The sequence below is a fragment of the Coregonus lavaretus genome, assembly GCF_964263955.1.
Source record: "Coregonus lavaretus genome assembly, contig: HAP1_SCAFFOLD_890, whole genome shotgun sequence".
Taxonomy (NCBI): domain Eukaryota; kingdom Metazoa; phylum Chordata; class Actinopteri; order Salmoniformes; family Salmonidae; genus Coregonus; species Coregonus lavaretus.
Genome location: NW_028159813.1, coordinates 189901 through 204799, shown reverse-complemented (window position 1 = coordinate 204799; position 14899 = coordinate 189901). Strand labels below are relative to the sequence as shown.

Genomic DNA, 14899 nt, shown 5'->3' with positions numbered 1-14899 from the left:
TAACACCAGTAGTGTAGAAGGACAATGGCAGATGCATTTGGTTTATTCTCTTAAACAACATATAGATTAATCTTCCGTCTCCTAGAATTGTATGGTCATATTGTTATACTAATGTGAACATCAATGCATTGATTCAGTAAGTTTTTCAATGTAATATTATATATTATATACATATTATAATATATGGCATATTATTATTATTATTATTATTATATATTTCTCTAAACTGAATATTTCTTCCTGATGATTAGTACTTAAATGTCATTGTATGTACTCACAGAGCAGCTCTGGAGACTTTGACCACTGGCAGCAGCCTCAGAAGACCTTCCTCTGATCTGGAGTATTTATTCAGGTCAAACACATCCAGCTCCTTTTCTGAAGTCAGCAACACAAAGACCAGAGCTGACCACTGTGCAGGTGACAGTTCGGCTTCTGAGAGACTTCCTGATCTCAGGTAGCTTTGGATCTCCTCCACTAGAGAATGGTCATTCAGTTCATTCAGACAGTGGAACAGATTGATGCACCTCTCTGGAGAGGGATTCTCCCTGATCTTCTCCTTGATGTAATTGACTGTTTCTTCATGGCTCTGTGAGCTGCTTCTTGTCTTTGTCAGTAGACCTCGTAAGTGCTTCTGATTGGACTCCAGTGAGAGGCCCAGAAGGAAGCGGAGGAAAAGGTCCAGGTTTCCCGTCTCACTTTGTAAGGCTTTATCCACAGCACTCTTGTAGACAGTAACTTCAGCAACTTGCGGTTCGGCCATTAGATTCTCATTGATGTTGATGAATGAGAGGAACACATATACAGCAGCCAGAAACTCCTGAATGCTCAGATGCACGAAGCAGTACACCTTGTCCTGGTACAGCCCACATTCCTCTTTAAAGAGCTGTGTGCACAATCCTGAGTACACAGAGGCTTCATTGACATCAATGCCAGCCTCTTTCAGGTCTTCTTCATAGAAAATCAGATTGCCCTCCATAAGCTGTTGAAAAGCCAGTTTTCCCAGTGACAGAATGCTCTCTTTATTCCAGTGTGGACCTGTCTCTTCTTTCCCAAGATATTTTTCATTCTTCTGTTTGGAATGAAACACCACAAGGTGTATGAACATCTCAGTCAGAGTCTTGGGCATCTCTTCTCTCTTGTCTGTACTCAACATGTGTTCAAGGACTGTTGCAGATATCCAACAGAAGACTGGAATGTGGCACATGATGTGGAGGCTCCTTGATGTCTTTATGTGTGAGATGATTCTGCTGGCCAGGTCCTCATCACTGAATCTCTTCTTGAAGTACTCCTCCTTCTGTGGGTCATTGAACCCTCGTACCTCTGTCACCTGGTCAACACACACTGAAGGGATCTGATTGGCTGCTGAAGGTCGGGTAGTTATCCAGAGGAGAGCAGAGGGAAGCAGATTTCCTTTGATGAGATTTGTCAGCAGAACATCCACTGAGGTTGACTCTGTGACGTCACAACAGATCTTGTTCTTCTGGAAGTCTAGGGGCAGTCGGCACTCATCCAGACCATCAAAGATGAACAGAACTTTGTACTTGTCGTAATTGGAGATTCTTGACTCTTTGGTTTCCATTGAGAAGTGATTGAGAAGTTCAATCAAAGTGTGTTTTTCCTTTTTCATCAAATTCAGCTCCCGAAAAGGGAATGAAAATACAAATTGGACATCCTGATTTGCTTTTCCTTCAGCCCAGTCCAGAATGAACTTCTGCACAGAGACTGTTTTTCCAATGCCAGCGACTCCCTTTGTCAGCACAGTTCTGATAAGTTTGTCTTGTCCAGTTAAGGGTTTGAAGATGTCGTTACATTTGACTGCAGTCTCTGGACTTGCTTGTTTCCTGGTTGTTGTCTCAATCTGTCTCAGCTCATGTTCCTTATTGACCTCTCCTGTTCCACCCTCTGTGATGTAGAGCTCTGTGTAGATCTTATTGAGAAGTGTTGGGTTTCCTTGTTTAGCGATCCCCTCAAATACACATTGAAACTTCTTCTTTAGATTAGATTTGAGTTGACGTTGGCAAATCACAGCAAGCTCATCTGAATGAAGAAATAACACAGAGGATATTAATATTACGTCTGATTTAAAGCCTACAGTATTCTAGGACTGTTATGACATTTTAAATTATAATAATTATTTCGCTCAACTGACTGTATAAATGTTTTCATAATGCATTACAGACTGGTGTGAGTATATTCTCTCTCTCTCTCTCTCTCTCTCTCTCTCTCTCTCTCTCTCTCTCTCTCTCTCTCTCTCTCTCTCTCTCTCTCTCTCTCTCTCTCTCTCTCTCTCTCTCTCTCTCTCCTCTCTCTCTCTCTCTCCCTCCCTCTCTCTCTCTCTCTCCTCTGTCTCTCCTCTCTCTCTCCTCTGTCTCTCCTCTGTCTCTCCTCTGTCTCTCCTCTGTCTCTCCTCTTCTCTCTGTCTAAATGAATCAACACAACACATCCCTGCTGCTACTTGATGAGGTCACTAGGTGTTGTGTTAAGGCTGCTACAATATCACTGAGTTACACAGCTACTTTAGCTGTACTTTAGCTACAGCATTTAAATGTTCTAAAACAGCATTCAACATGAGGCAGACAGCTCTTACTTTTCTCCAGTGTGTCAGCAAGCTCCTTCTGGTTCATTTTCCTCAGGACGTGCAGTGTGATCTTCAGAGCCCCCTCTCTGGCACTGCTCTCCTGCTTCTCATCTTCAGCATCCACCACTTCCTTATCCTGCTTCTGACTCTCAAAGCCTTCTGGGAGTTCTGGACTAAGAATCCTCTTGAACATCTTCAGCTCGTTCTTCACAAATGTCATAATATTCTCTTCAAGCAACTAAAATAAATCAAGTAAATCAGTTAAGCAAGAGACTAAATGCTTTCTCATTAACACATTAATGAATGATTGACAGATCACCTTTACTTGAGGTAAACAAAAACAAATGTACATAACAGGACCACATACACTGAATATGGAGGCAAGGTCTGTTTGATGACTCTGGGAAGACTGACCACTGAGAATATCTGACTCTGATCTCTCCTGTTGGTTTCTGTGGACAAAACATGAGATTACATCTCCTCATCCAGGGAGTGCACACACACACACACACACACACACACACACACACACACACACACACACACACACACACACACACACACACACACACACACACACACACACACACACACACACACACACACACTCACACACACACACACAAACACACACACACACACAGGGAGGGAATGTAGTGTTTGTTTAATATTGTTTCAGGACTATGAAAATGGAAAAAAAGGATTGGCCTATGGATTATGAAAACAACAAAAATAAATGGTAAAATGGGAGAGGAGAAATGACTAGAGACAGTGTTGTTTAACTTACTGACCATGACCCATGAGTTCTTCTTACCTTTGTTCACTAGAAAAGTCTCCCTCTCTAAACTTCATAGGTAGATTCATAGACCGGTCACTCTTCATGGACACACAGCTGGGTACAGGGGAGGCTGGTCTCTCCTGCTTGATTGGACTTCAACACAACAGAGACAAACATTACATCTCTCATCTACTCTGAGCTCAGATGGGGAAACATGAGAAGAGTTTCTTTACAAAATGCTATATATCCATTTTCAGAAATGTTGCTAAATTAGCTTTTATTGTTTGAATAAATTATGAAAGAGATTGGTGTGTTTCTTCACTATCAATCATGGCATGGGATTGTTCAATGACAGACATGTATTTGTTTAAAATCTATCACTTGATGGTTTCATTTCAGAGAGACAAATAATCATGTTTTTTTGCAAAATGCTATATATCTGCCTCACTCTCAGAGAAATAAGTAGTACTACTAGGTTTTACACAGTAATAATATATATATATATATATATATATATATATATATATATCTGCCTCACTCTCAGAGAAATAAGTAGTACTGCTAGGTTTTACACAGTCAAATGTGACGACCGGCTCGATTCGATCTTATGTAGCAACATTTGAAATTGTGTTTTTTACATTGGATAAAAGTAGAGACTCAGCTAGAAAAAGGTATATCATACACTATAGTTGAGGAACAATGGGAAAGTAATTCTGCTTTGAAAGATGATAAACTTATAACCTCAATTTTGAGAAAATGGCCTTTCAAAGTTTTGGTACACCTACTGGAGAGCTCTTCTTTATCTACAGTGGTATTACTTTGGCAGATAATGTCACCCATCTAAATAAATAGTATATACTGTGGTCCTGTGGTCCTCTGTAGCTCAGCTGGTAGAGCACGGCGCTTGTAACGCCAAGGTAGTGGGTTCGATCCCCGGGACCACCCATACACAAAAAAATGTATGCACGCATGACTGTAAGTCGCTTTGGATAAAAGCGTCTGCTAAATGGCATATTATTATTATTATTATATATAGTTAACTAAATGTATGGTGTTTTTGGTTTATGTCAGTTTCATTGTTTGTTATGCTATAAATTGTTATTTTATTGTTGTAAGTGGTAAAATGAACTACAAAATGTCATATTTTGCAATTCTGAGTAATTACTACTTTAATAAGGATATACTTTATTCAGTACTACTGCAGTTACTAAATAATTCCAATAGATGCCAGCATAAGACCACGAATGACATTTCAGAAGGTTAGTTTAGTTTTCTCCCTGGATACACCACCACTCCCCCTCACAGGAAAACTCCTGCACACGCTTTTTACTGTCCCTTTCCACACGCAATAAGCCTGAACATTAATTTAGTCACCTCTGGTCGAGAAAAACGTATTTTCCTAGTACAATAATTGTCAGATTCATCAACCACCCGAGCCACTGCCTGTTCACCCCGCTATCATCCAATAGCGAGGTCAGTACAGGTGCATCAAAGCTGGGACTGAGAGAATGAAAAACAGCTTCTATCTCAAGGCCATCAGACTGTTAAATAGCCATCACTAGCACATTAGAGGCTGCTGCTGCCTATTGAAATCACTGGCCACTTTAAGAAATGGAACACTAGTCACTTTAACAATGTTTACATATCTTGCACTACTCATCTCATATGTATATACTGCATTCTATTCTATAATATTCTACTGTATCTTAGTCCATGCCGCTCTGTCATTGCTTCTCCATATATGTATATATTCTTAAATTCCATTCCTTACTAGTTTTGTGTGTATATGTTGTGAAATTGTTAGATATTACTTGTTAGATATTACTGCACTGTCGGAGCTAGAAGCACAAGCATTTCGCTACACCCGCAATAACATCTGCTAAACACGTGTATGTGACAAATAACATTTGATTTGATTTGATGTAACTTATTGGCGGGCTGGAAGATGCACTCTTGTCTTTTCTATTCCGAGGTTATTTACTCCCAATATCAGATATTAAGATTATTTTTTATAATGCATGTATACTAGGGTTGAGGTTAGTGCATCTGACTAGTGATTATTTACCAGGGGTTCAACACCTGCTATAGTCACTATTTAATTGCTTTTCCAAAAGCATCACAGGCCTAATACGAGATATATAGCTAACTAAAGTAATGAGTGACCATTTTAGAAAATCATGGGACATATAGTCTTGGTGAGGCAGCTGAGAAATAAAGTGTATTTTTCTTGTTAATTCCTTAGATCAGTCTCAAACCTGACCCACCTGTCCCACGCCAATTTCTGGTCTTTCACATAGAGGTTACTAGGTCACCCAGTTGAAACCACATTTGAAAAATAAAACTAATGTTTATCAAGTGTTCTGCCTTGCAATAATATATATATATATATATATATATATATATATATATATATATATATATATATATATATAATAAAATAACAACAAAATAATCAAAACGCTATTTAATACTATAATTGTATTTACTAAGATAATATTATTATTAAAATAGTTTCTAAAAGTGTTCTAGGCTACCCTACCCTAGAATTAGGGGTTAGGGTTACGGCTAAAATAGGTTATAAGTAGGGTAAGAGTTTCTGTATAGCACTTTGTGACATCTGCTGGTGTAAAAAGGGCTTTATAAATACATTTGATTGATTGTTAGGTTTAGGGTTTATATGGCAATAAACAGTATGGGTTTATGGCACTCTTGCTCCTCCTTGTGGCCACTATATAACTCATTCATTACATTTACATTTTAGTCATTTAGCAGACGCTCTTATCCAGAGCGACTTACAGTTAGTGAGTGCATACATTATTTAATAATTTTTTCATACTGGCCCCCAGTGGGAAGCGAACCCACAACCGTGGCATTGCAAACGCCATGCTCTACCAACTGAGCTACATCCCTGCCGGCCATTCCCTCCCCTACCCTGGGCCAATTGTGCGCCGCCCCATGGGTCTCCCGGTCGCGGCCGGCTACGACAGAAACTGGATTCGAACCAGGATCTCTAGAGCCTTAGACCACTGCGCCACTCGGTAGACCTGACACTTCATGACACTTGCTAGGCTCATAATCTGAGGTAGCAACTGCGTCAGATCTACAAATCCATTAGCTAGACCACCCGATTAGACAACAATCACCCCATTATACCCATTTGGTTTGCAACTCAGTGAACCTGCGCAGCATTCGCTCAATTTGATGCCTTTGAACGAAGATTTCAATGCATATCAAATTACCCAGCAGCCATTTAGAAACAACAAGTCATCAAAAAAAATGTTATTTCTTAATTAAAAAATGTCTTCTGGCTGTTTAAATCGGCCACATCTTGAAAAAGAGGACAGGGACTTGCGTTTTGTTTAGATTGTACACTTTTTTCTTAAAACAAATATGGTTAACCATGACCAGAAAATGTTTAATGTTTGATGGCTATCCGCCAGCCATCGCCTCATAAACTCTCACCTCACTATTGGTGACTACAACATGTACTCAGGTGAACAGTGTGCGCGCTCACCAATTAGCCGTAACCTTGTTCATAATAAGTTACCTGAGGTAAACCTACAGGGTTAACACTCACCAAGTAGCCGTAACCTTGTTAATAATAACTTACCTGAGGTAAACCTACAGGGTTAACGCTCACCAAGTAGCCGTAACCTTGGTAATAATAAATTACCTGTGGTAAACCTACAGGGTTAACGCTCACCAAGTAGCCGTAACCTTATTAATGAATAGTCGGTGCCACGGAGCTCAATAGAACTAATAGGAGCTGGTAGGGTGAAAATTGCCCTAAAATAAGGCCTGTTTTTTGGCGATTACTTCATAACCAGGGACAGAAGGTAATATTATGAAACTGGACTCCATGGCGGATGCAATGAACTAACTTTATCAGAAATAAACTAATATTCAAAAGTTCAGTCCTTGGACACAGAGGGGTTAAACACTAAAGTTACCGTCCATCTAGTGAAGAGAGGAGAACCGGACAGAGGGAGCGTAGGCCAGCATCCATCAAGAGAGAGGGAGAAGCCCTCCACGGTATTTAACAGGTGGAAGAAACAACCAGGGAGCTCCATCGGTCCACAAGAAATGCAGGCAGCCGGTGATGATGTAGTGGTAGCTAGGATAACTAGGATGCTGCTGGTAGAGTAGCTAGCTTAGCTAGCTGTACCGACTAGCTTGGCTAGCTAGCAGGTCGTTCGTCTGTCCCTCGAGGACAGGGGCGGTGTGATCATTAGGGCGATATGGGCGACGCACTGCCAAACGGGAAAAGGAAGGGATTTTTTTTCTAATCAATTATATCACGGCAACAGTGGTTATCAGTGTTCTAATCTAGACGTCTGATCTGCCACTAAATGTCCAATCAGGCTAAAGTCGTGCTTCAAATGGCCCCGCCTGTTTTGGGGCAATTTCAGTCAGATTGAAAATCGCCCCAGAAGTCTCTCATAGACTCTCATGTAAAATCTTTTTCTTTTCAAATATCAGAGCTTTCAATACAATCTCTATGGGTTCCGGGAGGGCTTGCACTTACGCGCTTTCGTCATACGTAACATAACCATGAACATAACTAAGAAAAGAGCGGGTAGCAGCGTCAATCAATTCACGTACTACTGTCAAGATGGCTAGCGTTCAGTGCAACTCGATTGTCTCTTTGAAAGAAGTTCCTTTTTGTCGGCGAACAAATCAAGATAAATTGGCAACGAAACAATTAGGACCTCCCAGACCAAATGTAATAATTCAACAGGTTTCTACTAAAGGGGGAAAGTCCTACACCCGAGGATTTTCCAAAAATTGGTACGAACGAAAACCTGGCTAGCAGGCTGCGATGTAGCTAATGCAGTCTTCTGCTACCCCTGCTTACTCTTTCACCATGAAAGCGGCACGGCAGACAGCACCGCTTGGACAGCGACTGGTGTAACGGACATGCACCATCTTTCAGAAAAGATTAAGAAACATGAGCTGTCAAAGACCCACATGGATAGCTGTTTGAGATTGTCTGCTTTGGGGAGAGTGAACATTGCCACTCAACTGGATGAGGGATACAGGCTAGCTGTCCGCCGCCACAACGATGAGGTTAGCAAGAACCGCCACATCCTCAGCCGGCTAATCCTGTGTGTGAAGTTTTGCGGAGTGTTTGAGTTAGCTTTGCGAGGCAAAGATGAAACTGAGGGCTCCACCAACCCTGGTATTTTTCTTGGACTTGTCAACTTTGTGGCACAATTAGATGAGGTGTTTGATGACCATCTTAAAAATGCTAAAGTTTTCAAGGGCACATCAAAGACCATTCAAAACGAGCTACTGGAGTGTATGCTAGCGGTCATGAGGGAACATATTGTGGAGGAGGTGAAGTCGGCGAACTTCGTAGCTATCCAAGCTGACGAGACCACGGACGTTTCTACACAGACACAGCTGGTGCTTGTGCTGAGGTACATAGATAGCAACCACAAAGTGCAGGAGAGCTTTTTTGAGTTCCTTCCCATCTCGGAATCAACCTCAGTCTCAATCGCCAGTGTGCTTTTGGAGAGACTGAACGGTCTTTTTGCCGACGACGAGAAAGTCAAACTCATTGCGCAAGCTTACGATGGAGCCAGTGTGATGAGGGGAGAGAAGGCTGGTGTACAGCAAAAGGTGCGTGAGCATTTCAAGAATGCCCATTACGTGCATTGCTATGCGCATCAGCTGAATTTGATCATGCAGCAAGCTACTTCTCGCATCAAAAAAGTGAACATTTTCTTTTCCGATCTGAGCGGGATTGCAACTATTTTTTCCCGGTCACCCAAACGCACCAGCATTCTTGACCAGACTGTTGCACGAATACTGCCCAGACCTTCATCCACACGGTGGAACTTCAACAGCAGAGTCGTGAACACTGTCTACGAGAATCGAGACGACCTCATAGAATGTTTTGAAGCCATCCGGACGGGTTCATTGGGTTCATTTGACCAGCCCACCGTGAGAGAGGCATCTGGCTACGTGAGGATGCTACATGATGAAGATTTAATTTTTTTCCTGGGGCTTTTTCACAAAATCATGCCCCACGTCGACATTCTGTACCAGAAGCTACAGAAGAAGGACATCAATGCTGTCTTCATCAAACGTGCCCTCGACAGCTTCACAAGCAGTGTGCAGGCCATAAGGTAAGATTAAACAATATCATTCGATCTTTCTCAAAGCAGAGCTTTATTTGAAAATGTATGCATGAAAGGAGACTGCATTTGTGTTTGAAATTACATTATTCTCATTATATATGGCCAGTGGTGTAATCTAGCTTATTTTATATACTATGTGTACTGTACAGTGGTGCTCATAAGTGTATGAACACATTCTAAAGTTGACTAAAAAGAGGAATACAAAAATACAAAAATCATCTTTTGGAAATTGATCTTAATGACTTAATTAAAAAAGTTGGAAAATCCAGCCTTTTAGGACACCAATTTTCTTTTCTTTTTATTCCTCTTTTTAGTCAACTTTACCATGGGCTCATAAGCTTATGAGCACCACTGTATACTGTGCTGAACATCCAGGCTATGTGAGACACAAAGGCTAACTTAAACACTAAAGACTTTATGCATCCCTGCCCATTTTAAGTGGAACTGAAGTATTTGTACTATACATGGATACATTGCATATACCTGTGCATCACATAGACAACAATACTGTACAAAGCCAACAAACACATTGGTCTGTTTGCCTTCAGGGACTCCTCTCAACAGCAGCTGCAAGAAGCAACAGGAGCCAAAAGACCCAGAACAGCTTTGAGAGAAGAGGAGAAGCAGAGGCTGTCTGAAGAGGTCTGCAACACCACCCTGGATCACACCAAAGAAAGGTTCACTTTCTCTGGCCACCTTGTGAGTGCTACCTTACTGCAAGCAGACATGTTTGAAAGGTACTGCCATTCATTTCCTGATGAGGCTCTGAATGCCACTGTGAATGCATACCCCATGCTGAGCAAGGCAAAGCTCAAGACAGAACTATCTCTGATCTATGAGAATCCTGAATTCAAGGGCTGCTGTGGTGCACTGGCACTGTACCAGGTTCTCATGAGCTACAACCTCCAGGAGACGTTCTCTGAGACTGTGACTCTGTTGAACATCCTCATAACTACTCCCATGACAACAGCTGAAGCTGAGAGATGTTACTCAACTTTGACACGAGTTAAGACATTCCTGCGAAATGCAATGGGCCAGGAAAGTCTGAATGCACTGGCCATGCTTTCCATGGAGAGGGAACTAGTCCTCAGCATGCCTGATTTCAATGAGAAAGTCATTGACCGCTTTGCTTTATTGAAAGAGAAAAGAGAACAGTTTCAGTACAAGTAATGTAGCCTCTCTCTTTCTTTGTCCCTCCCTGTCTGTCTCTTTAACACACACACGCCCAAATCAGTTCACAGTTGATGTTGTTTAAAATAGTTATTTTTCATTTTTTTTAAAGTAAAAAAATAAAAAAATAATCTGTTCATGTTCATTTTTACAAATCTATACAATTGGCGAGAATATGGTTGTTCATTTTTACAAAGCCATACAGATAGCTGTGTTTACCTTTTCTAGAAATTACTTTCAAATTCTGTTTTCAGGCAAAATGTCTATCACTGTTCATTTTCACAAATCTATACAAGAGGGCAGAATATGGAAGTCTATAAAAATTTCGTATTACCAATAACTTGCATCAATGTTTTCAGTAGCCTCTATCAAAAGCTCCTGCTTGCTTGTTGTGAATTATGCTCAGGTGCACATATTTCCAATTCAACCATGAGGCCTTTTTGAAGCAAGTAATGTGTATATCAGTATTGACTTATATGCTGCCCCTGTCTTCATGTTGTTGCTGGACATATCTTTTTTTAAATGTGTGTAGGTCACCTAAATCATCAGAAAAATTGCCCCCCCTGAGAATTTTTTCAGGAGCCGCCACTGCTCGAGGATGATGACGAATCCGGTGAACCACACAATTAAACAAGAATAGCGAGTGAAAAGGATCTGGCTACACTCATACTGTCACTGACCATTACGCAAAAAAGCAAATTGAACAATAAACTTCGGTGTCTCAACACTGTAACGAACTCCGTCGTTATTCCCCAAGATCACCTCAGACCACTCTGCGCGTAACTGGACAATATGCTTGGCGCCAAACCGTACGTGGACGCGCACAGTTCTGTAAGGGGACGCGGACAGTTTCAGAACGCGGACATGAGCACTGCCACACAATAAACTAAACCCAGTCTTTAAAGTCGGGTAAATTAGTAATATTCTTTTTTTATTATGTCAAACAAAGTTTTTTAAAACAAGATTTTGAGATCTGGGCACGTATCCAAAAAGCGTCTCAGAGTAGAACAATTGGTCCTCTCTCTCCCCTGACAGACTAATTTAATACTGGGTCGTTACAATATTTTGAGATCTGGGCCCATATCCAAAAAACGTCTCAGAGTAGAAAATGTGTCGTATAATTGCTGAGAATAAAGCCATTTTAGTCCTACTCTTATGGGTATAAATTAAAGCTATGCATGAAGCCTCTTTATTCATAAGTGTCCCACCTAGTTGGCAGATATTTAGGACACCTCATGAGCTGTACTAACCAGTTAAGAGGTACCAGCAGGTGTCTTGATAATGGAAACATGCAGCGAGTCAGTGGTTCCTGTGCAACATGTAATTGCTTTGGAGCAGTGGCGACCTGTCATTCAGGGCAGAGCCCCACCTGTTTAGCAGATGCTCTTACCCAGAGCGATTTACAGTAAGTGCATTCATCTTAAGATAGCTAGGTGAGACAACCAGATAATACAGTCAAATATACAGGATACGAACATTCAATTTCAGCTAAACAATGGATATATAGCGTTTTGCAATAAAAATAATAATTATTATATACATCTAAAATCTATTAATTAAACATCTGAGAACAGTAATATTGAAGGTACCCATAAGCAACCATTTCTGATTAAAAAACACATGTGAAAAATTGTGGAAATAGCATTTAGGAAATAAACTCTTAATCATTCTTAAACAAAATTGACATCTCACCTCTTAGCTTTGGTGTCATGTCCCCCAGAGAGACTAATTTTAGAGGCAGGGCCCCCCTCCTCTCTCTCCCCAGAGAGACTCATTTTAGAGGCAGGGCCCCCCTCCTCTCTCTTCCCAGAGAGACTCATTTTAGACCACTGACCCCTAAACAGAGATCCAACATGTTGGTTGTAGTTAACACAGTAATTCTTGAATGTGAATTGTTATCATTTATTAATTATCTCTTACAAAACATTTACTAACAGACATATCGAAACAGTCAGGTGATTTAATGCAATCACATGAATATGTAGTTGTGACATCTCTTCTCCATGTTAACTGTCAATAATAATAATAATAAGTTACTGTTTGTTAAGGTAGTTATAGACAGTGCAGCAACACAAGGCCATGTCTCACACTTATTTGTATTCATTAAAAGTCGGCCATTTATTATTTTTGAATCTGTTCTTTTCTAAACGTATCTGAGAATGTAGACAGAAGGGCTAAAACAGGCTTGATTGATCTGGGGGGGGATCAGTGATCTATACAGAAAGGTTTTTTGCAACAATTAAGAGATTTTATATTATTTAAAGTAGGCTAGGTTATAATGTAAATCAGTTTTTTTGTTGTTGTGTAAAGCAGATCAAGGTCTATACCTCAGCCAGTGGCGACCCGTCATTCAGGGCAGGTGGCCTTTCCTGTTTTGCATGTTATTGTGGTTATTGTCACATATCAGTTTGCTAAGAATGTAAAAAATATATACACTACCGGTCAAAAGTTTTAGAACACATACTCATTCAAAGGGTTTTCTTTATTTTTACTATTTTCTACATTGTAGAATAATAGTGAAGACATCAAACCTATGAAATAACACATATGGTATCATTTAGTAACCAAAAAAGTGTTAAACAAATCAAAATATATTTTGTATTTCAGATTCTTCAAATAGCCACCCTTTGCCTTGATGACAGCTTTAAACACTCTTGGCATTCTCTCAACCAGCGACCCGTCATTAAGGGCAGGTGGCCTTTCCCAGTTTTGCATGTTATTTTGGCATTAATACGTGTCACATATCAGTTTGCAAAAAATGCAAAAATATATATATATCATTGAGTTAATATAGCCGCATACAAACGTGGTCTCTTTTTTGTTTTCTTGAGTAAGGCAGCTCAAAAATGCAGGTGTTTCAGCCTAGCTCAGTGCTTTCTGTGGTGGTGGGGCAAGCCAGAAGAAAATACGGAGCGCTGCGCCGTGATTGGCTCAGTTTTCTGTCATTCATGGGGACACTACGTCACCGCCAAGTCTAAGGGTAGAGCTAGAAAATTCAAGCCCCTTGAATACTGCCACAGAGTTACATTAGAAGTGCCCATCCAAGAAGGTCATTGGCCACAGATAAAATGACATCAAATCACATTATATCTACAGTAGCTTTGATTGAACTGATCATGTCAACATCATACTTTCAAAATCTTAGCCAGCAGTCATCATCACGAATCAAGTCGGCAATCTACTGGCAAATCCTTTTTAATCCTTTTCATATGAAGAGAAATAATGAAGAGAAATGATAGGACAGCTGTTGGGACTCTGCTGTTGGGACTCTGCGGTTGGGACTCTGCTGTTGGGACTCTGCTGTTGGGACTCTGCTGTTGGGACTCTGCTGTTGGGACTCTGCTGTTGGGACTCTGCTGTCGGGACTCTGCTGTCGGGACTCTGCTGTTGGGACTCTGCTGTTGGGACTCTGCTGTTGGGACTCTGCTGTCGGGACTCTGCTGTCGGGACTCTGCTGATGGGACTCTGCTGTCGGGACTCTGCTGTCGGGACTCTGCTGTCGGGACTCTGCTGTCGGGACTCTGCTGTCGGGACTATGCTGTTGGGACTCTGCTTTATGTAGGCCCTAACAGTTTGTGGGCACCGTTTGTCACCGTTATAGTGCAATGAATGTATTGTTTAGTGTTGTGTTGTGGAGTGGCTTTGCTGGCATGCATCCCCCTTTATTTATGTTTTGCCCCACCAACATTGACATGCTAAAATCACCACTGACCTCAGCTATAGCCTAGATGACCAGCCTAAACCTGTTCAGATCAGTTCCCATAACGTTATAACAGTAACAGTAGCAGGAGCCTAGTCCTGATACAGATGGAGGTCTATACCTCAGCTATAGCCTACATATCCTAGATGACCAGCCTAAACCTGTTCAGATCAGTTCCCATAACGTTATAGACCTAACAGTAGCAGGACAGAGCTTGTAGCCTAGGCATGGTATTTTTCACACCATTTCAAACGGAGACCATCAGGTTGGTCAGCATGATAAGTGATCATAGCTCAAACCTACTCTGACTATTGAATGTCTGACGTCGACCTAACCTTATAATAGTTTGTAGTTTAGCCTAGACTTACCAGGGTCTGCCCGTCTTTCCTACATATCAACACATTTATATGACTTCTAATGTTACCGAGAAATACGTGCCACAGTTTCAACAGCCATTGTGTAACTGCGTAGGCTACACACTTACTTTCACGTTCATATGAGGAAATCACATAACTTCTTACAGTCGCTGG

General features: G+C 41.0%; 1 protein-coding gene across 1 annotated transcript; it reads right to left on the bottom strand.

Annotated features, from left to right (window-relative positions):
• Positions 1–274: 274 nt before the first annotated feature.
• LOC311122413 (NLR family CARD domain-containing protein 3-like) lies at positions 275–2624 on the bottom strand (the record flags this gene model as incomplete). The annotated part of the gene is made up of 2 exons (XM_084196772.1): positions 275–2037; positions 2588–2624. 2 exons carry the CDS (start codon positions 2622–2624, stop codon positions 275–277), a joined length of 1800 nt encoding a protein of 599 aa, XP_084052898.1.
• Positions 2625–14899: the final 12275 nt, after the last annotated feature.